Source organism: Plectropomus leopardus, chromosome 12, assembly GCF_008729295.1.
Source record: "Plectropomus leopardus isolate mb chromosome 12, YSFRI_Pleo_2.0, whole genome shotgun sequence".
Lineage (NCBI taxonomy): Eukaryota > Metazoa > Chordata > Actinopteri > Perciformes > Serranidae > Plectropomus > Plectropomus leopardus.
This window is the reverse complement of record NC_056474.1, coordinates 24045648-24069590: the sequence shown is the minus strand read 5'-3', so window position 1 is coordinate 24069590 and position 23943 is coordinate 24045648. Positions and strand designations below refer to the sequence as shown.

Sequence of the window (23943 nt, the reverse complement as noted above, 5' to 3'; positions counted from 1 at the left end):
TTTACCGTGTCTTTTTATAAAACCTCTTCAAAAGACGAGACAGAAAGGCTCAGTGAGGCCCTGGCTGGTACATTTGTTGGCTCACACATAGACACACTGTATATGCTCATGCATAAATATGATTGCATATATACGATGGGAGATTGGCCTGGTGGTCATCTTAACCCAAGTATAAAGTACAGTCCTAGAAAAGGGACAATTGATGGTATGTGAAGAAAAAGCATTGAGTTGTGTAGTTTTAGAAATCTCAAACTGTAATCATTGTTAACTAAAGATGATCCAGACTGTATTTTATTTTATGGAATGCATTATATACACTTTATTTTACACGTCAGTAATTTCCCAAAGAACTTATAGGAAGTTTCCTGGAATTAACTCTGTAAGTTGGTAATTATTTTATTAATTTTCTTAAAACCCGACTAAATAAAAATTCATTGACTTTTAGAGTTGTATAGTGGGAAGAGTAACATTGGGTGTCCCGGGCTCCACAAGTAAAAGTCCACTTCATTTTTTTTCCCCCATAGACAATGTCACAAAACTCTTTAAGGCTTTGATCGACATGAAACTCTCCTGGTTAAATCAACGTTACAAAATATTAAGAGTCACATAAATATTTGTTTCATTTGATAAAAATAATAAGAATTAAAAAGTTCAAAGCTTTTAATCATTATTTGGCTATTTATTTCTTGAAAAGATGCTATTTCCTTTACACTAAAATGCCCTAAAACTAAAATTGTACGGTCAACATGAGCACATACAGTGATTAATGTGTATTTGTATTTGTCACAGACAAAAATGTTCATCGATAATGGAAATAAAGAAAATTGTATTTTATTGATTTATTAGCTTGAAAGGCAATTTTCCATTGAATCCCTAGAACTAGATATTTGGGGGAAAAAAGCTAGACTCTAAAAATAGGATTCAAAAAATGAGAGATGAGTTTACGTGTTCATAACATTAAATCGTTCACAAGACAAAACAGTAAATTTGCACCAATAAATGCTACAACCAAACAACCATATTTATTACAGGTATATGCTAAAGAGTTAGTGATTGGGTGATGTTGGTGTATTTTTTTTTTTTAAAGTTCTGCCTTGTGCACACACGGTCGCATCCTACATGCCTAATGCCCCACTGCAGCCTGTGATAAATCCGGCAAAAGGAAACCTCAGCAGTTCCGACAGGCAGGAGGGCTTTTGGTGTTCGGTGTCCCACCACTTGGCTCCCAGTGTGAAGGAAACCATTTTCATCTGTGCTGCTTCCATGTTGGACATATGAAAGGATCCGTCTCTGGTTCTGATTTCCTGGCTTTTTGTGTTTGTTTCCTCCTTTCATTTTGTCTCAGTTTGTTATCAGACTGACCGATGCTTCATCAGAAGCAGAGAAACATCACAGCAGAATAAGTTATTGTTTGTTTTATTTGTGTGCGGCACCGTGGACGGGCTTTACAGTTTGTGCTGTAGAGTTAACCCCAGCGGGACAGAGTAGTCAGATTTGTCCATTTGTCTGTGATTTAGCAATTTATCATTCACCTGCTGAAAGAAAAACAATTTCAAGGCATCAGAATTCCTCATGTTGAAGTGAAATATAGCTTAGAATTATACTGTAGAGCTCCTGTGAGAATACATTTTGTACATTTTTATTTAGTTAATTAGCAAAACTGGTCATAAAAGTTATTCTTACTCACGACATCTCTGAACTTTATGCTTTGGGGACATTTGCAGGAATCCTATAAAACACAGTTCTTCTGATACTCTGAGCTACATAAAGTCAAAACAAATGCAGTTAGAAATGCACCAAGTTTTATCAGAGAGTCCAAGTCGAGCCTCATTACTCTTACTTTAAAAAATACAACAAAATCATACAGTTTATTCAATGTTAAACCCTTTGTAAGAGTCTTAAGTTCATATACTGGTTTATTCTGGCATCTGGCGAATACTGTTTTCTCTAAATTAAAGTACAGCAAAGCCCTGACACGTCTCTCTGTCTTCTGCCTCAGATATTCTTGGGAAATCAGAACCACGATACCCCAGAGCTGAGGTCGATGGGTCCCCTCCTGACCCGCTTCGTCAGGATCTACCCAGAGAGAGCCACCATGGAGGGCCTGGGCCTCCGACTGGAGCTGCTGGGCTGTGAACTGGACGGTGCGTTCCATTTTTTTTGTCTGAAAAAAAAATGCATGAATAATCCTCGTAAAAGTACAGCATGTGAAATTTAACTTTATATTTCATGAACATTATGAAGTTTTGTAGTACTTTAAGATATCCTAAAGGTGTGCTATACTGTATATTCCAGTAATACCAATATTTGAGAATGCTCAATTTAGTGCCTGAAGTATAATTGTATGATTTTAAGTGTTTGCATTATTTACATTCACATTTTCTGATATCTAACTCATCTGCTATAATAAGAGCATCCAATAAAACAAAGAGCATCTTAAAGTGAACATACGGGCCAACTAAAACCTTTTTTATCTCCAACATTGCACACAAACAATAAAACAAAAAGAGCAAGTATAAATTGGATCAAATGACTCAGGAAAACTGAAGTGTCATCCCCAAGGAAAGACAAGGCAATATTACACGGAGGTTGATATTAAAGCAGAACACTCCTGTGGTTTCTGGCTTTGGCAGAGTTGCTCTCCCAGCTCAGCTCTCGCAAAAAGAAACAAGTAGCATAAAGAAAGGCAGATGAATTACAGCAAGTGAGTAAACTAGTCTGGAAATCAGTCTTCATATTAGTTTAAGCATTCACTCTAGTATGGATATACCTAAAGTTAACTTAAAAATATATTTTTTTTCCATGTTGGACATGAACAGGGAATAATAATTTTATAATATTTGATTTTATATAATGCTACAGTAGAACAATACACCTAATCTAAGCATAACCTCAACCAGATGTTGTTCAAACTAAATCTTCATAAGGTCAGGTATTGTATCTGGTGCTTAAATTAGTGTACTAATGAGTCAGTTTCACAGAATGACTACAAGTGAACCACCATTAAGAGCACACAACTACAAAAAGCAGGTGAAAGCTGCTTCTATCCACCAAAAACGTTCAACATATTATGATGTGGATTATTTGAAAACACCAGTCCTGCACAGACAGAGAACAGCACCTCTCAAAAACATGGAGAACTCATAAGTAGGTAAAATGAGGCGTGTCATCATCATGCAATGCATTTTTGCTCTTTTTTGTGCCCTTTCTGTCTTGGGGGCTAGTGTTTTTCCATGTCAGTCCATACAGTCAGGTAAGTAGAAAGCACCTAAACAACATGAAAGGAGGAAGCAGTACAAAGTACTTCCTTTACAGTATCACAAGCTGATTGTTAAAGTTCCCCCAAATGAAATTATATTCACACACATTTATTTATCACATTCATTTATTTCACATTCAATCTCCAGTTTGGAACATCTCAACTACTTTACTTTAACTTCTTCTGTCTGCACTTTCCATCGTATGCCACAGATGTCAGATGACGCATGGACAGTGGAGTCTTAAGTATTTTTGTGCATTTCCTTTGGTTTCAATGTAGATCGCACATTTTTAGGAAGAAACTGCAACATTAGACAAAAATTGCTCAACATACAAACTGCATTTTTAGCTGTATTTGCATTAACGTGTGCGTGACCTCAGTCAGGCAACCAATCAGTCATCAAGCATTGAACTGCTTACACTTCAGGCTGCTTATCTGCAGCGTTTGATGTAGTGAGAGAGTGAGAGTAAGCGGGGAGAGCAAGCACGTGAGAGGCTGACGCATGCCATGGCAGGCTGCTATCTCGACTGCAGCAGTGGTCAGCGCTGGATGGTGTGTGTGCATGTGCATGTGTGAGAGAGAGGGGGAGAGAAAAGAGAGAGAGGAGGGCTCGACCTCCCACAGTAGGTAAGGGAGGAACAGATGAAAGGAGGAGGCAGGCTTTCTGGTGGAGTTTAGTGTCTAGTTGCCCTGCAGGGAGACCGATAAGAATCTGCCAAAGCACACAAGATTGCAGAGTAGACGATGAGAGAGTGTTTGTGTGAGACGGAGAGAAGGATCGAATAGGACAAGAAGATGAGAGGAGTAATGGAGAGAGGAGATAAACTTTAACTTTACAACATACAGAGAATCTTAGGTCTTGGACACGTTAATTGCCTCAAATCTCTTAAAATCAAGTTTTGGGGGGTCTCAAAAATTCAGAAGTTCTCAGTAGCTAGTTGTTTTTCCATCAATCTGTCCTTTAAAGTTTATTTGAAAGTTGTGTCGAAAGGTGAGAAGCAGGTAAGAGAATTTGACAGTGGATAGGCAGTGAATGTATTGCTGCCGGCGTGGACATAATAGCAGCATCGCCCACACAAATTCTTGCAGTAACTTTAAACATATGCATAAATTTAACCCTGCCCCTCCTCTGAAGGAGGGGCAGGGTGCAACCAGTGCAAATGCTAAATATAGGTCTGTAGTTATACAAAAGAAATACATAAGAAAGAGCACTTAAAGGAATACTTCCCCCCTCAAATGACCATTTATATATCAAGTACTCACCCCATGATAGGTTGAATTTGTGAAGAAAAGTTACTTCCACAGTGAACGAAGACTTAAAAAACTGAGAAAATTCTTACTTAAAAAGGGGGGCCGCGTTTAACAACAGCAAAACTATATTGAAACATCCATCTACAAACTCTCACCAAACTTGTGCAGTATAATCCCAGACTCATTTATCCAGTCGTATGCTCAGACGCAACCAAACAGTGAAAGGTTTTAATGCTGTATTTAAAGCTAGACTGGGATTTTACCTCGTGGGAGCTGCTTCCTACTGACCAGTTAGTTTGTTATTGTGTGACTGTGGTGTTTAAAAGGGATAGTTCAGTTTCACCAAATTTACACAATAACACAAATGAGACACAGACATTTCATGCTATTTATTCTTTAAAGATACACACAAGACCACACATATCCTACCACACACACACACACACACACAAACATACACATTAGCAATCATGTCCAATTATCTAAAATCACAGTCTTTTGGTACCTTGAGGCTCACTGAGGCTGTTTATCTCTTCATTAATGTACACAATGATAAAGCTTTGACCTCGAGGGCTCTTATCAGCTAAACAAGCTGATTTCATGCTATTAACTAATCAAAATGTGCTAAAGTTGATATTTTTAATATAAGGTGCTAAATTTAAGATCACTTAAGCAGCAGTTCATTTGGATTCATTGAGGAACTTGTTTCTGTTGATTCATCAAAGAGCCATGTGGCGTGAAAATGTCTCTTCCTGTTTCCACAAAAACATGAAGGCGCCAACTTGAGCTCACAAGAGAGAAACTAACAAGCTCACGACACGCCTGCAGATCACTTTCAGCAGTTTAATCAGGTTTCTTTTGCCGATGCTGCTTCAAGCTCTGAGTTAAATTGTCTACTTGTGAGAGCAAACCTCCGTCCCACTCAAAACGCTGCAAAACACGCTTCCTTACAAAGTTTAATTACATGCGGACCATCTGTGATTTTTACATAGCCTACATATGCTAATTCAGGTTCAATTTGCTTCATTTCCATAAAATCACATTGCCAGACAGTGACTGTATGGTAGAATTTAACAAGATACAAGAGTTTCTGTCATTAGTACTTTGGTCCTTGATGGGAAACAAGAGTCCCGGCTCTTCAGTCTTTTAGAAAAATTGAGACACTTGAGTTTTACAGGATTGTCAATGAGAGTGTCTGGTGTTCAGCTAATGTCTCTTTCCCCAAATGACTCACAATTCTCTGCATAAATAAAGCCAAAGGTGTCATAAAGCATCAGATTTTTTTTACAATGCAGAGATGCCTCTTAAATTTAGCTTGGTTTTAGTGCACGTCTTAAAACATGTCTCCATAGAGGCTGCTTTTTTGATATTTTTTAGTACCTTTTTAAGGAGCCCCAGTAAAAAAACAGAATATTAAAATGTTTTTTTTTTTTTTGCTCATTCCTGTTTGCATTCACACCACAGCTTGTGAGCAACGGAGATCAGGTTTATTAGACTGATAAGAGATAAAAGCAAACCGTTTGAGACGACTCTCCTTTGATAAGCATGTGACAAGATGCCGAGTCATCACACTGAAAACAGAGTTCAAAGCAGCAATATACAGCTCACTTTCTATTTCTTATTATTTCTCGATTGTAGTTTTTAACTGCAGTTTCATCACCGTTAACAGTTGGCAAATGAAGTCAACTCTCATTTTTCTTTTCTGTCTTTGCCTAGTTGTGTGCTTGAACACTGCAGACTCTGCCCTTACAGTTCTTAGGCCATCAGAAAATAATTTCCCCTCACCAGGGAGTATTTTCAGCCCTGGTTCCTCCTGTGGAAAAGGAGATGAGCATCTCTGACTCTTGGGTTCCTGGAAAAGGTCTTGCTGTGAAAAGGGCTATAAGCTACATACTAATGCAATAAACCAGTAGAGAATAAGCAGTAGATAAACAGCCCGTGTGGAGAAGCCAAATGCATCGGCCGAAATGCAAATGGCAAAGACAAACTATCTTTCATCCATCTCCTTATCCAGACATCACGACTACAGCACCTCCCACCACACCCATCGCTTCCACACTTCCCATGACCACATTCGGAGCGACTACCACAGCACCGATCACCATCCCCGGCACCACCATGTCCACAGACTGTGAGGAAGGACAGGACTGCGGCGGTGAAACTGATGCTCCTGATGACTACGACACTGTGACGGGTAAACTCATTTCCTTTTCCTGTTTCCTACCATAAACCTTTGGATGCAAAACTGTAAAAGTTAAAAAGTGAAAAAAAAGCCAACACATTTTGCATCAGAATAATTTGGTTAAATCTGAATTAAGAGCCAATTTAAGAGATGTGTAAAGACATGAAAAGCTCTTGCCATCTTTCTTCTTTTTCATCCTGGAGCGCTCATCTCTTTCATGTCCAGGACAGCATATATTTTTGATTTTGGCAGAAAGGAAACTTGATGGACGAAGACCATAAGAAATTCCCCCTTATCTTCTGTCTTCCTGTATAAGTTTGGACTGAAATGTGTATTTTTCTGTTGAGCAAAATATTCACATTCAAAATTCTCCTTTATCTCCCCTTTTAGTGTTGTATGTATTTAAATCCGTCCTGTTTTCTAGGCTGTGAGGACTAGGAAAGTAAAGCTCTTCTCTGTAAAACATTCATATCCAAAGATAAATGCTGCACACTTGGATGGATTTTTTTAAGATATTTTCTGAATTGAAAGCCAATATGAAAGCCGGCTCTCGCTTTTTGTAAACTGAGGTGTATTGAGTATGTGTTGGCATCTGTGTGGGTGGGACCAAACCAACTGACCTTTGACCCCACTCTGGCTGTCCCATCTGTTTACAGTGGGAGGCACCATGGCGGCCGACCCCATCATGGACTTCATACCAGGTGAGGATGTCCGCCACAATCTGTTGGCTTTTCTCCTCTCATTTTTCATTTGTTCCTCATCGCCTGATCAACTCACCTTTTGTTTTCTTTTTTGTGTCCTTTCTTTTCATCTTCTCTACGTTAAAGCCAGTTTCATGTCTTTTCTTTTCTAAGGTGAACGGAAACTTTACAGTCGAGGGGAACTATGTTCAAATATGCCAGTCCGGGGTTGCCAGATCAGTACATTAATTCAGCCGACAGTCCCATCATTCAGTGTCACAGAGAGCGCTGACCGCAGTCACAGAGAACAATGACACTGACTTTCATGGGAATAAATGGCTTTTTCATCGCCCCAGTTCACAAATGAGACTTTAGCCCGGTGCTGCTCAGCCTCGACACACGGCTGAACTGCAGAGACAAATGTTGATAGATCTGCTCTGAAATGCACCTGTGTTGTTTTTGATCATGCTGTTTGGAAAAGAGAGACTCAGAATAGAAAGATAAATATATGCTGAGAGACAGACACCAAATCCAGCTAACTGCAAGGGCAGGGAAAAAGCAAATCATGATGAGAAAGAAACAGAAGAAGCAGTCCAACACAAATCTCCTGTTCTGGCAGTTTAATCTGAAAGTTAAGTCGTATTTAAAAATGTTGACCAAAGTGCTTCACAAAGAGATTAAATAAAACAGAGACCTGATTGAAAAAAAAAATCATAACACAAAATGGCATTGCGCAAACAGCAAAATAAAATACTGAAAAAAAAAAATATTAAGGGCAGGCATGTTGGCATAATGAGAAAGTTAAACTAATTAAGTAATAAGATTAGAATAAAATAACAGTAATACAAAGAAATTAAGAAAATTAAACTAAACAAATTTAACATAATGTAACAGCAGTGTAGTTTTATTTCTTATTCCTTTAATCATTTTGTGACCCTTTCAGATTTACCTTCCCCCCCCCTTGTCTTTGGTTGGGAATCACTGCTCCATGGAAAACCGGAAGACGTGTTTGGAAAACAATAGACAGGTGTTCGCAAAAGCCACCTAAAAATAAAAAGTCACGCTGCATTTTCTGACCAGTTACAGGTGTCGATGCATTAAGAGACATTGAGGTTGATGCAGGCTGCACACACTCCATATTGAAAGTCAAATTCAGCGCTTTGTTTCTGTCACCTGCATGAACGTCTTAGCACCGGTTTCACAGCTCATCATCCCTCGTGAATACACCACATTCAATTCATTTGGGGGAAAGTGCCAACCTGACTGAGGAGAGGAATGAATAGGCTGAAAAGTAGAAAGATAGTAGCAGTGACAGCAAGACAGAGGGAGAGCCAGCCAGAGGAGTGGATAGAGATGAGACAGAGAGGCAAAAAGACAGAGCGAAGGTAAGACAGAGGAATGGAATGAGAGCTGGAGAGAGAAAATAAAGGCCTCTTGGGTCTCAATTAGCTGAGTCGAAGCATGGCGTGGAGGCAGGTGGGGGTGGGGGGGGGGGGGGGGGGTACCAGCTCCACGGTCATCCCTGCATCCTATTAGCCTCTAAGAAACATGTCCAGCATTCGGAGATTTCTGCATTCATTTAGATGCTGTGGTGAACCGCTGCCGCCAGTCGACTGTTGGCACAGGCAGAAAGGAGGGAGGAAAATGTCGTTTTTCTCTCTGTTTGGGGTTTTCTGAGGGGCCACATCCGCATGTCGGTGGCACCACGCCTTTCTCCGTGGAAGGTCTCTCCGTTTCTCTCTCTCTTTGTGTCTTGATGTCCTGATCTCAAACATCTGCATGTGTTGGCGCTGTTTTCTATCAGCGGTGACGTCTTAGTTCCTGTGTTCCACCAAGGCTGTGGAGAAAAGTGGCCTGCAGCGCTGCTCGACATATACAGTTACAACTGTCTCTCTGTCTTTCTCACCCCACTCCATCTGCAGCAAGCCTTTTTTGTTTGCTGCACAATGTTTTTCACAAGCTATACAATTTATACAGTGTGTACAATACAGCAGGAACAGCTTTCTAATATTGATGTTACAAGACTTTCTTCCTCAGGCTGTCTCCAGCTCTAAACTGGAACACTCGTTGAACACTACACATGATCATCGTTTTTATCCTGGATTTTAGTGTTTTGCAAAGACGTTGGATAACAGAGAATTGTTTGCAACGTACAGCAGCAGCCTTTAAACAGTGACTGCAGCAGCTATGCTTCTAGGAACATTTGCTTGGCTTTCTTGATAGTTTTATAGTACAATAATAAGGGTTCAGTGTGCTTGAAACAAACTAGTTTGTACGTGTTGTCCGACCACGTCCAAAGGCTGAACTGTTGCTGTTCCAGATGTTGATCATAGCCTCCTCCTGGCTGCAGAAAGAGATTACAGACACAGACAGACAGTCAAGAAGTTCCATTTAAAGGTTCTGTGTGGGACATTCAGAGTGTAAATCTACCACTATTTGCTGTTAGGGCTGTCAAATGTTTATTTTTTTAATAGCAATTCATTGCTGAATTTCAGTAGTTTATGGCGATTAATCACATTTTTTTTTACGTTCACAGTTCCATTATTTTACATTTCAAAAAAAGTTTTGAAGTCCATAGTAAAAAGGTAAAGCAAGTCTTATCAGAGTATTTTAATTGGGAATCAAATTACAGCATTTGTGATGTTGTCTTTTTCTGCAGTCAGTTGCCAACCATTTAGCAAGCGCTCAGTTAAATTCCTTGATGTAATTCATCCAAAGGTCTGTGATGATTCACACACTCCAAAATAGTGATTTGTCGTCTTTGGCGATGTAGTTGCTGGCTGACATCAGACTGCTTAGCTGCACCTGTGTGCTCAGCTCGTAGTCGGTGGCAATTTAAAAATTGTTCAGGACTTAATATGCAGAAATACATTGGTTAACACACATTAGCTCTGTTAACACTGTTGCTGCTGCCGCACCATTCAGCTGGCTCAGCCACCTCCATGTTTAGAACCGTCCGCAGACAATTCACACACTCTGAATTTTACATAGCTCCTTATCGCACAGCAAAGCCTAGAAAGGCAAGAAATAACTGATGAAAGTGCTCTGTGCTTGATTCAATTTCAAGGATACTTATATCCTCTATGGATGTTTCTTTTTTTTATCCATGGCAACGAGTAGGAGTGTTTAAAAAAAAAAAAAACTGCCATAAAGGAATAAGTATCCTTGAAACTGGGGAATTGTGGTCTTGTGATTGCTCTGGCTGTGTCCAGCAGAAAAGGATATTTGGTAGTTGGCATGAATCTCCCCTCGTTTACAACCTTTTGTTTAAACATCTTGTTACGGGTTGAAAAGTAGCATCTAATAAAAACGAAACCTATCGAAACTAGTGCTGAAACAACTAGTCAGTTAATCAATTAGTCAATCAACGGAGAACAAATAAACGTGGCCAAATATTTGTCAGTAGATAGCCTCCTCATTGTGAAGAATGGTAGCTTTTGTCGTCTTTTCTCATCACACTTTGGGCTCTGGCATGTTTCAAAGGGGATTTGTACATTTTTTCCTGCCATTATATCACCTAAACAAGGTAAAACATCAACAACACAGTAAAGAAGCATGCAACAGTGATGACTTTGTTGCTGTGTTCCTTTTTCTCCCTAATGTTTGAAGTTCAGCTTATGTAAAACGACCATAAAATATCTTTAACTTAAAAGCCTCCTTTATCAAGAAACCTCACCTGCAACTGCTCGTTTCTTTTCTGTTGCAGCGTACGTGTGGTTCGCCTGCAACTTTGACTTCTCCTCATTCTGCGGCTGGACCGGAGAGCCCGGGACGGGGGCCGAGTGGCTCATCCAGACCAACGGGGCTCCCACCATCCACAGAGGGCCGACCCTCGACCACACAGGTAGGAGACAGTGTGTTCGCCTTTTGTGTTCCACCGGCGCCACTGTACAGATGCTGTGGGAGAGCACTCTGAACCTCCTTTGTTAGGAGATGTTCTAACTACCGTAAGCTTTAAATAACACTCTGTGCTGCTGGGAATTCACAACAGTGCCTCTTTAACAAAAAAAAAGGAAAGAAAAAAAAAGAGGAAAAGATGCCTACGGTGTAATAAGAAATTCCCGCTGGGCACATAACCTTATTCCTGCTCTGAAGGACAAAGAGTTTGTGAACATGGAAAACTATCACAGAGCTGTGGTGTTCTGCTCCGCCTGGAGCCTCTCTGTTGCATTGAGACGGACCAAAGACAGAGACAGATGAGTCCTTAACTGCGTCCATATTGATGGGAACTTTTCCAGGCATAAATCCTAAAGAAACATAGGCGACATTCAGTCAGACTGGCCTAGTTACAAGTGTAAATAAAGGTTAATGGGGCCAGAATTGTTTTGACATGAGCATGTTTTACAGGACAAAGTGAGGTGAGATTAAAATCAAGGACATAGTCAGTTAATAATGAGACTTCTGTTCCAAAAATAGTTTGCCTGAACACTAAATTGGAGTTCAGACTGTTGTGGTGTGGTTCTTTTAAACACGAGTAACTAGGGAGGCACAATATTTGATTTTGTTTTTTTATCAAAAAAAAAAACAACAACATTTGGCCGATAACTGATATTGATATATCCACTTTTATTCCCACCTAATTCTTGTGATCAAGTCTCTTCCGTGATCATCATATTATGCATACTCTAATTGTGATGGCCCACCAGCAGATGGAGACATGAAATATAATGATTTTCAGTGTATGTAATATTTATTATTTATTATCTATTTATGCAAAATAAGAAAAATATTTAAGCTCAGGTTTGATGTTTTTTACACATTCACATTTACTTTGGGTTGGTTAGCTTTGAACACTATAATTTCCATGTTTTCAATAGATAAATAAATCAATCTTTTGAGCCCCTGACTGAACTTGGTACAGAACATCTTCTTGGCAGCAATATCTTATGTTTTATTTCTTTATTTAATTTTGGAAAAAGCTCTTTTTTGAAAATGTTTTGGTCAATATAGACAGCAATCTCAAAGAGTTACAAACAGAAAAAAGAAAATCTGAATTAAACATGATTGTGATTCATAAAAAAAACATAAATAAAATGTCTGATATAATCATAAAATGTCCTTAATGGCACCCAAAGACACAAAACTCTTTTCATAACTGTCTATAAATGTGCTACATAGTCAGCCCTGAATAAAACTTTTACTTGCTTTGATCTCCAGAACATTTTGAAAATGAATAGATGGCCTTTTGAAAAAACTTGACTTTTTTTAAAAAGAAGAATTCAGCACTCAGATCTATCAGGACGCCTTTCTGACCTTCTCTCCATTCAAACCTCCTGTGATGGATGTTTTAGTGGAGACAGCTGCAGCAGCTCTGAAAATGAATGACTTCACCTTGATTTCTTGACTTAACCAGATCACAAGTAAAAAATGAGCCCTTTGTTATGACAAGTCCTATCTTCTCTTGACGCACGCTGATATTGAGTCCTTTGTTTCTTCACTGTAGAGTCCTTGAATTTGATTTCTTTGGGAGCGTGTGAGGCTTGATACTGAACAATCACGCAGATATTATTAAGCATATGAAAAGACAGAGATACACTTCCCAGAGACAAGACAGATATTTACATTTAACAGTCAAATGAAGGCGGTGACATTGATGCATAATGGGTCCTTGAGAGTTTTAGAAACCTTTTATTGCTTGATTCTGATCATATCATCACCTGTTTTCATTAAAAATGTACACAGTACAATATTCCTGACTGTATTTCTACATTTTTAAGATCCTATCTGGAAATGGTGGTAAAAGAGCCAAGAAATCTGCCTTAAATGTCACACACAGCATCTTTTACCTTGTCCTTTGCTGCCCCCTGCAGGCGGACCAGGGAACTTCATCTACATGCAGCTGGGTGACACAGACACGCCGAGTAAAACAGGCGAAGATGATGGTGAAGAGGAGAAGGTGGCAAGGTTGGCCAGCCTGCCCATCACTGCGCCGGACGCCGACCTGTGCATGTCCTTCTGGTATCACATGTTTGGTGAACACGCGGGAGCACTTCACATCAAACAGAAGAAGGAGGCGGAGGGAGGGCAGTTATTGTGGACGGTCAGCGGGCACCAGGGCAGTCGGTGGAGGGAGGGGAGAGTCTTACTGCCACACTCCAGTGTCTCATATCAGGTAATATATAAAAATTGTTTTTTTTTATCCTTCCTTTGGACAGTTTTTGTCTCAAATCACACTGAAGTGCTGTTATCAAACCTAAAGTGGACATTACATCAACACAGCATCTGCAAAGCTTTGATGTCTTTTAAAAAAAAGGGGCGGCAAAACTAGAAAAATTGTAACAAAAACAGAAAAAGCTTTAAGTACGTACAGTGAGGTTAGCCTTGCACCATTAGAGAAGGTCTTGGTTGCACTGGATGCTCCACTCTCTTCCCACAAGCTAATTGAAGCTTTCAAAGATAACATTATAGAGATGACAAGAAACAAGGTGAGAGACATGTAGAATATGTAACATCTTTTTTAATCCTGTGTTGTGTGTGGTGTCTTTGAATGCCATGAAAGGTGCCATTAAAAAAAATATTATTATTCATTACAGGAGTAGTACTAGTAGTAGTAGTTGTAGTATTACAGTTATAAAGGTCTTTATTTATTTTATTTTTATTTTATTTTTATTTTTTATTGACCATTATTTGACTCAGTTTTATATGTTCTATTATAATATGTAATGATTTTATGATTTTGTTGATATGAATTTGCTGCCTTGTGTGAAGCACTTTGTAACTTTGGTTTTGAAAAGTTCTCTATAGATTATTATTATTATTATTATTATTATTATTATTATTAAATGGAGGAATCAAAGCAGGGACATTGTGGTTCATGGTCAGCATCCCTGTTTGAAACACTTTTATCAAATAGTGATTTTCTTTTCTCGTATTGTTCATTTTTATCAATTTTGGAAGTCAGAGTGAGCAATGCTTTTCGAAATTTTCAACAAGAGAAAAGCAATAGTAGTTTTCTTATTATTATTTTATTCATCGTATGACCCCGCAGATTTATCTTGGTCTTTGTGGGTCACATCCCAAAGGATGGTAAACGCTGATGTAATTCCAGCTGTTTATTTATTATTCATTTATTTATTTATTTATTTTCATTTCACCAGGGTGTTCAACAAGTTACATATTCCACCTTTACAGATGGTAATATTTGTGTTGTTGGTCAATTGGTTTCAGATGAAAAAATTGATTGTGTAGTATCTAAGCTATGACAATGGCTCCAGTTTTTATGAGCTAATGCAACTGACTGTGTGTTGTTATTTGTAGGTGGTCGTGGAAGGCGTCGCAGACAGTCGCAGTGCAGGTCACATAGCTGTGGACAACATCCAGATCATAGATGGACTCAGTGCTGAGGACTGCAAGGGTGTGTATTGTGTTATTATAATTCACCGAGTGTTCCAGTGTATACCGTTATACTGTCCAATGATGTGCTGGTCCCAAAAAATGTTTGCTTTTACAGCTCATAAAGTCGCTCTTTGTTTTGTTTGACTCTCCTCACCCGCTGTGCTTTAATTTGATCTAATGGAGGCTGTTTTTATCATTCCAGATCCAGAAGCTCCTACGTCTCCGCCAACTGAGATTTTCATCCTACGTAAGTAAAATTGCTGACTCTGATTTTGTCATTACACAGTGTCAATATGCCATTTTGGTTGCACAGACTTGTGTTTTCCTCTTAATGGACATGTCTCCATAGACTTTCTTTGTCTCTACACAGAATGATAAATGCTATAGAGAAGTCCTGAGCAGTGATGTGTGCAAAAGATAGCAGACAAATAATCTTTTAGATGACAATAAAAAAACACTACATTACTAACAAAATAAGAGTTGATGGATCAGATTTGTGTTATACCTTTTAAAATTGAAAATGTTTATACTGTATGTCCTGCTCCTTTATGTCACACACAAACTGATGCTTTTTGACATTTTAAGGACCGCATCAGTGTATTTCCATGTTTGATGAAAAATAACTACACACACTGTATATAACTTTACTCCTGACTAATTCTGCAAAGAGTATCACAGACTTAAATTTAAATTTATTTAGATTTAAGTTTAAGTATTTAAACTTGCACTGAAGTTTAACTTTTTTTGGGATTGACAAGTTGATTGATTGATTTTACAAATGTATGTGTGTACAAGTGTGTGTGTGTACATGTATGTGCATGTGTATGCAATGCAGTCATGTTTATCTGTAAACCAGAGGGACAGGTGTCTTTCTTTGTCTTTCTTTGTGTGTGTGTGTGTGTGTGTGTGTGCAGAAGGTGGCAAGGCAAGCCAGCCTTCCCATCACTGTGCTATCCATTATAACAAAGAGTTGACCTTAAAGCTAGTAACTTTTATTTAAAAATAAAGTAACTTTTTGTAATGTCCTCTGAAACTGTCACTATATTCACACAGCTACTTCACACTACTCGTTTGCTTTGCAGCACTTTCAATGGCTTTACCACAAGTGAAGGAAAACAACCAATGAGAGCCAAGATGTCTCTAAAGTGTCTTTCAGTAATTTCAGTCACTCCATAAACTGTCAAACATTCAGAATAGGCAACATTGATCAATGGGAATCAATATTCTGTCACTGTTTAGCTGGAAAGTGAAAAAGTTTGCTCGACGGGCAGTGCTAGATACTTCGGTTGACGGTTTCCAACATGGCAACCAGGTCACAATCTTTCTCATTTTACAGTTAAACAGTGGACTGAAATATGTTCCTGAAAACATTTGAGGTGAGAAATAGGCTGTGCAGTTACAGAATCTTGATTCATATTTGATCAGCACTGCCTACTTTGACCCTCTGAGCGTAGTTCCTGGAGTGATGATAGATCTGATTGAGAGCTGTGTCAGAGACTCCTCAGCTCTGATTGGTTGTTTTCAGTGTACTACAGTAGATTCAAATACCATTAGAAGCACAAGGAAGAGGAGAAGAGACGTAATTGCTTTCTCTTGTACTTCTTTCAGTATTAAGTGACAGTTTAAGCAAACATGACACGATTATTATCAAAAAGTTACCAACTGTAGCCTCATTGCTTTGAAACCTGAGCAAAATGGCTTGATTCCTAACAGAAACATGGGAAGAAAGCAATGAGCAAGAACGTTCAACAAAAATTTGCAAGAAATTAGTAAAACGTACAAGAAATTTACCTTGAATTTAAAAAAAAAAACCTAAAAAAAAAAAAATAAAATAAACAAAAACAAGAAAAAAAATCAAGTAAAAACAAAAAAGGAGACAGCCTGGAAAAATGCTGAAAAATAATAATCATTCTGTAATATGTTTTTAAATATGTAATCATGATCGTTCTAAACATAGTTTTTCTCTAGCTTTTTTTATTTTTCCCTCGACATTTTCCCCTTGCCTTTTTAAAATAGTTCTAAATCTATTAATTTTCCTGCAAGGTTGTGGAACATGTCTTACCAAGTTGCCTATGGGGTTAACCTGTGGGTTTTTTTTCCAGTGAAAGTTACATTAAAGTAGTTGTGACTGTGTGGAGAGTGTGTGTTGAAGTCCGGTCTTCGGTGGTGTGTTCGCAGGAAGTCCAACATCCTAGATTTAAGAGTGGGCTTCTAAAAAAAACATTCACAAAACCATGTTAGAGGGAAAAGTTTGGTCATGTCTGGAGAAGACTGTCTTTAGTACTTCATGATCCGGAACATGCCAAAGCACCAGTATGGTCCTTTAAGCCTGTAATTATATTTGAATGCAACATAACTTACCTCTCCTCTCTCCTGCAGCGATGGACTCCCTCTCACAGGATAACAGCGAGCTGGGCGGCCCGGGAAACATGCTGAAGACCCTGGACCCCATCCTCATCACCATCATCGCCATGTCCGCACTGGGCGTCTTCCTGGGCGCCATCTGCGGCGTCGTCCTGTACTGTGCCTGCTCTCAGGGCAGCATGACAGACAGGAACTTATCCGCCCTGGAAAACTATAACTTTGAGCTGGTGGACGGCGTGAAGCTAAAGAAGGACAAGATGAATGGACAGACTAACTATTCAGAGGCGTGAGGGTGAGAGGGAGTCGGGGCACGCGACTGCTCCGCATGGACATGTTGATGCAGCCAATCAAGTGGTAGGAACACGGAAAGGGGCTGAAGCCACCAATGGGACGGCAGGGTGGGCTGAAAGTGAGCCAATGTAATTTTTTTCTCAGGAGCGGCAGTGGAAGGGACTGACCTGTAGGGGGCACTGTGTAAAAAGAATCTGTACAGCAAAAAAAAAAGAAGAAGAAAACTAAGGATTCTATTTGTTTTTCGGTGTGCTTTGTTGATTTCATGTAATCACATGCTGGTGTTGAGACCAATTCAGATGAAAGTATCGTTTGTGTACTTTTATGGAAAGACTTTTTTTGTTGTTTTTCTTGTCTTGTTTTCAGATGTCATAGTTTCACAGAGAGAGTGGAGTCGTGAAATTTGCTATTCTGATAACTGGCGCTTTAGCTGGCCATATACGTATGTCCCTGTGAGTGCGTGTGAAAGTGTGTGTGGGCACATGTGTCACATTCATAAACAGTACATCTGCATTTAAGGTGTGTGTGTATGATTGCGTCTGGCTGTAGGTATGTGCGCACGCATTGCACTCATGTTTATCTGTAAACATGAGATGCATGCATCTTTGTGTGTGTGTGTGTGTGTGTGTGTGTGTGTGTGTTTGCGTGTGTGTGTGTGAGAAGCAGCGATCTGCTAACCTGTGTCTAGTTCCAACAGTGCCTTTTTTTTCCTCCAGTTTTTCTGTTGCCTTGTTTTTCTGCTGGTTTTTTTCTCATCGGCTGGCGGGGTTCCTACACACAAAGGTGAGGAAAAATCCGGAAAACGCATTTTTGTACTTTGTACTTCCAGATTGCGATCATACAACTGCAGATTTTTAGTTGTTGTAGTATACTGTCAAATATCACATTTTGTCGGTGTAGATCTTAAGATCGTCTTGCCTTGATGACAGTCGTACTGACGCAGACTAAAATATTTAAGTAAAGCAGTTTTAGATTGTGGAGAGCTTTTGGGAAATGATTGAATTTCCGAATGTGTAGGAGCCCTGAATGCCTCATGTTCATGGCACACGACACATCCAACATATTGTACATAGGTTTTAATATATTTGAGCGCCCTTTTCTATAGAAAAAGATACCAGTGCCGCAGTATCCTTTCTATGTTGGAATCACACTCACCCTGATTGCTAAAATGTACAGAAAACATTCGTTTTAAAACAGATGGAGACACAAAGAGGTCGTTTGTGTTTCTTTTACAAATGTGATCTAGTTGCCATTTTGTGTTTTTTGTTGTTAGTTTCTGTTTGCTGGAAGGTTTTTACAACGATGGAAACAGCTTTGAGATTATGGAGTCAGACATTATGCCTCATGGGAAGTTTTTGTACAGGGTAAAACGGAACACCTCAGAATAAGACGATGACGAAACGTCAAGGATTTATCAACGGGATTCAGATATTTTCACTGCTAACATTTCTCACTGGCACACAAAGTGACTGCTGAACAAGAAGTGTGTCCAGCCATCAGAAAGACTTCCCTCAGTCTCTTTTACAGACAGGATGTGGACACTAAATGCTGACCGTCCCCAACTGAAGAACTAATGTTTGCCATGACAATGCTGTACTCTCTGTCTGTTTTTTTTTGTTTTGTTTGGCTTTTTTCCTGTGTCGACTATCAGAGGAGAAATCTTTACAGGATGTAAACAGTCCCAAACAGGTGGCTAACTGCAGCCGATCATCCCGTCCAATCGCTGCCTCACACGTCTATTTCTCTTGAGCTAAAGTGGCCTGGAAATAACACACACACACACACACACACACACACACACACACACACACACACACACACAATGAAGTCCCATCTTCATAACAAAGCGTTTACAAGCTAATCAGAGCAGAGACCCAACAAAAATGCCTCGTTAAACGATAAGGTTTTCATTTTTTATTTTTAAAAAATGTATTATAAAGGTAAAAGTGCAGTGAAAGCACTTATTCAGTGCTGCAGCTTAATTTGCATTTTATCCCCTTTTAACTCCACTACTTCAGAGTCTGGGTATTTTCCATGATAAATTGGTTTAAAAACTGGTAACACTGAGTCTTATAAATACTTCACTTACTAAAACTGCTTTGTTGTGTTTTTAGCTTTTGTAGCTACGTGTGTTGTGATACTGGTCACTTATTCATAGCACTGTGTTAGGATTGAGTCTTGAAAGCCAGAAATTTCACCATCTTGTCAGCCTCCAACAGGCGTTTTTAGTCCACTCAGTGATAATAAACAGGAATATTCTGCCTGAATGCTCAGATACTTTACTCACAGAGATTAAAAAGCCATTAAGCAGGTATTATGGTCTGAAATTGGCAACTGGGAGAACAATGTTTGTCCCGGTGTGGTTCCTGTTGCGCTGCACTGTGGAAGTTCAATTTGCCCATCTTTAATGTAGCATTATGTGGCATCATGTGAGCTCAAAATGTGAACTGAGACTGTCCATCAATTCTTAATTCTTTCCTTTAAGATGGGCCTTCAGAGACACTTTGCTGTAAAGGAAATCCACTTTCTCCATCAGTTAAACTGAAATCATTGTCTGATTGCAGTTATGAGCTTTTCCAGTCAAATGAAGCCGCCCTGACTGTTGAGATGTTCATCATCAGCTCTTAAGAACGACATGTTTACAGCTAAAGACTCAGACATGATTACAGGTATCAACATTTCGATAACTTCAGTCAGGCAGATTGTGTTTTAATAAAGCTCCTCCCCCTTCGAACAAGAAAGGATGCTGCAGCACTCGATGTGAAAACAAATGTTGCACTGATATATTTAAAAAAAAAATCTGTGTTTATGATGTTGATTTATGAAAAGAGAGAGAGAAGGACGGAGAGGACAGTGTTATTGTTGCTTCTTTTTAACATGCTTTCAGATGACGATGTTATAATTCTGAGAAGTACAATTTACAGAGATGTTTTTCATTCTCGAAAAAGCTTATATGCGTCTCTTTGAAACGTAACAGTTTTATTTACTTGGTATAATATCACCTTGTTTTTGTACTGTCACTGATGTACGTGCCATTGTTTGGTTTTTTTCTTTTAATACTGCTTCTGTAATTTTTTGCTGTCTCAGATCCAGGAAAAAAAAAAACAAGAGAGGAAGTACGGAAGTAAAAAAAAAAAATGGGAAAGCAGTGAGGCCTTACGTGACTAAAAGTATTGTTTGTACTTTGACTTTCTGGTCAGCACCCAGACTCATTCGTCTCTGTTGTCTCAGACTTCGATCATTGACTATTACATTCCAAAGAATTGGATCAAATAAATGTTTTAAGTAAAAGCCGCTCTGCTGTTTCTGTGAGGGAACACTTTTTTTTCCGAAGGGACAGTTTTCCTAAATCACAAAAACATACTGTTGCCCAGGAAGAGAATTTTGGTTTTTATTTTCTCAGGGTTTTCACTGAAACTACAACTTATTAAAATAGTCTTGTTGAAAACAGCATGTTCTTTGAAACACCCCAATTTTCTTTTGCCCTGAGAAATTGGGACATTTTGTCTATAAATAGCCATTGCTGTTAAATATTTTAAATGCAATTATTCAATACTGTGTGCGTCACAAATTGGAATTCAGTTCATCTCTGTTGTTTTTGGGGAAACAGGCAAATAAAACCCAAACTTATCCGTATGGCTGGATACCACCACAAGGTAACTTCATGTGTTGAGAAAGAGTGTGTGATACTGTTGAAAGCTCCAGATCGGCGACGAATGGACCTTATGGTGAGATGGAGCTGCTAACTGTTTTCTGCAAATATTTAAAATTTTCCAAAATCTTTCTTGGCTGTTTTCACCACCACTGACAATTGTTAGTTTCTGTATCATGTTTGAGCTCTACAGAACAGTATTTATGTGTGAGTGTGTGTGTGTGCCCCCACCTCTCATCCACCACCATCTACAACAGGTAAAATTTGTAGCAAATGCAATCAAAAATTGCTGACTTGATTTGTCCGCATTGCATTTCCGTAGCCTACTTCAGCAAAACACAGCTCACTGGCATAATTCAATTAACATTAATGCCTTTACAACGTTACGCCACAGCTATGGCCCTGCTGGAGGAGTATTGGAAGCACTCAAATATCCTGATCAGCCTACTCAGAATTATGTGTCAGTAAAGATAAAGAGAAAAGGTCCCAAAACGTGTTAGGAAATAAAACCTCAAAAATGGTCATAGAGTTGGATTCATGTAACGTGTCTAAGAGCTTCTTTACTGCAGTGACACCTGTCTGCATGCTGTATCAGGCTGTGACCCCAGAGTGGCAGCATTGCCTCTCCAAACTTTCTTCAGAACAGCAGCATATTTTAGAGATGCAATCTAAATGCATTATATTTGTCACAGAACTGTTTCCCTCCGCTTGGTGAATATGTTTTATGAGCTACATGAAAGCGCAGCATTGAGCTAAGCTCTGCTCAGTCTGATCTCGTGTGAACTTCAGTGGTGTGGCTTCGGTTTAGGTGAGGTTTCCTGCCCAAGATTGGTGCCACTGAACCGCTTTCCCATGAGCTGCTGGGTTCAGTGTCTGCTGTGGGGCTTGTTTGCTGTTTCATTTCTGTGCTGCAAAGAGTTTAAGTGCAGCTTCTCTGACTTACTGGGTTATACTGCAAACTGTCTGTGAAAAAGCCATGAAAAAGGGCATGTTTATGAAGCAATACTTAAAAAAATAAAAAAGAAGCTGTTATTCAGACACCATGCCTGCATTTCCCTGTGATGTGTCCTGGTCATCAGAGGTCTGCGGCTGTGTTTGGTGTTTCCCATGAATGTGTGTGAAACTGATTCTGAAAATGACAGCTTAGCAAACTCTCTGAGAGGACAGGTCAGAAGTATGCAGCAGGATGATTGTGTGCTGATGTAAAGAAACGGAGATGGTGACTCCTCATGTGTCATTCGGCCAGCTGGCAGCATCAGCTGTTACATACTCATCACACATTTTACAGCGATATAGAGGCAATGGGGGAAGGTGCTTGTGTCTTTTTCAACATCCATGTCTAGTTTTGGACAACAGATGTTAACAAAAATGATTTGTGGTAATGTTACTATTTCAAGGTGCTTTACTGATTACTTCCCATGTGGCTTTTCTTTGTTCTCAGCTTTAGTTACTTTTCAATGAAAACCATGTATCCCCAAATTTGGTGATTTTGAATTTTTGTGATAAGCCGAAGGATGAAAGTGTTCCTTATGTTTGAGAAAATTCTCCTACTTCTTAAGCTCATACACTATTGAAAAAATGTTTTGGATCAGCTTGAAATTTCATTGCACAAAGCTAAAAACAAGGCTGTTTTTGTTTTGTTTTTTGACTCTTGAAAAGTTTACTTTTAGCCATAGATGGATAGCATAAACAGGACAGTGACACTACAATATAGTTATCTTTATAGAACATGATGCATTGCTGTAGATTAAACTACCCTATGGTACATAAAGGGTTAAAATAAGCACAACCTTACACAACTACATTTGTAATACACAAAAAGGTCTAGTATGGATTAAGTGACATCTAGTAGTGAGGTTGCAGATTGCAACCAACTGAAACTTCCACCATGTGCCAAGTGTGTAGGAAAACTGTGGTGCCATCGCAGAAATGCAAAAACACAGGAGTGACCTCTAGCTCACCTGGTGGAATATGTGCCCCTTAAAGCTGAGTTTTCATCAAAAACGTTCAGTGTAGTATCTTTGGAACCAAAAGTAGCATCTACGAACATGGGCAAGGTCGGGTTCAGCTCTGACCTGTGGCCCTTTGCTGCATGTTATCCCCTCTCTCTCCCATTTTTTCTGCCTAACTTGTCCAATAAATATAGGCAAAAATACCCAAAATAATCTTAGGGGAAAAAAATAATGGAAATAGAAATGTGAAAGCTGTGAAGCTAAAATGAGAAAATGTGAATGGCTCTATCTACAGTCAGTGTTCATTTGTCTGTTCTGGGCTACTGTAGAAACGGTATGTCGGACTCTGTGGAAGAGAGCCTGCTCTGTATGTAGATATAAACAGCTCATTTTAATGTAAAGAAAACCCAATAATTTCTTAGTTTTTACATGATAAGAAACTAAGAAAAGACTGCGTTTTCTATAATAAAAGAATAAAACCATAGCTTACAAATATTAGCCTATACTGAATTTAATCGATATTATTCATACAACCCCCCCTAAAGCAAACACACTGGACACGTAATGCAGCAGTAATGTTAATCCAAAAAACATTATATGTGGGCCTAATAGTAAAACATGAACAGGGAACATTTTGAATACTTTTATCTTTGAAACTTGAAGTACATTAAAAAATGTTCCAATAGCCTATAAATGCACTAGATTGGATTTTTTTTTAGTTATGTAAGTGTCTGGGTTTCTCAAATGTTATTTAAAATATTGTTGACCTATATTGGCCTCTGTGTGTGTGTGTGTGTGTGTGTGTTGTGTGAGAGAGAGAGAGAGAGAGAGAGAGAGAGAGAGAGAGAGAGAGATAGAGAGAGAAATTAGGTGATTTAGATAATAGATAATAGATAATAGATAATAGATCTACGGTTTGTTCTTTCGCCCGCTACGTGCCGCTGCTCTTCCTGTGTAGGCGGGGTCTAAGTAAGACG

General features: G+C 39.0%; 1 protein-coding gene across 1 annotated transcript in view; it reads left to right on the top strand.

The window, feature by feature from the left end:
- LOC121951246 (neuropilin-1a-like) overlaps nt 1-18121 on the top strand; it is an 86575-nt gene extending 68454 nt beyond the window's left edge. Inside the window, exons 11-18 of the mRNA XM_042497511.1 lie at nt 2000-2144; nt 6525-6704; nt 7349-7393; nt 11079-11216; nt 13183-13484; nt 14630-14726; nt 14910-14954; nt 17087-18121. Of these exons, the coding sequence (XP_042353445.1) occupies nt 2000-2144; nt 6525-6704; nt 7349-7393; nt 11079-11216; nt 13183-13484; nt 14630-14726; nt 14910-14954; nt 17087-17361 (1227 nt within the window). The 3' untranslated portion in view covers nt 17362-18121. The remainder of the gene's footprint in view (nt 1-1999; nt 2145-6524; nt 6705-7348; nt 7394-11078; nt 11217-13182; nt 13485-14629; nt 14727-14909; nt 14955-17086) is intronic.
- Nucleotides 18122-23943: the final 5822 nt, after the last annotated feature.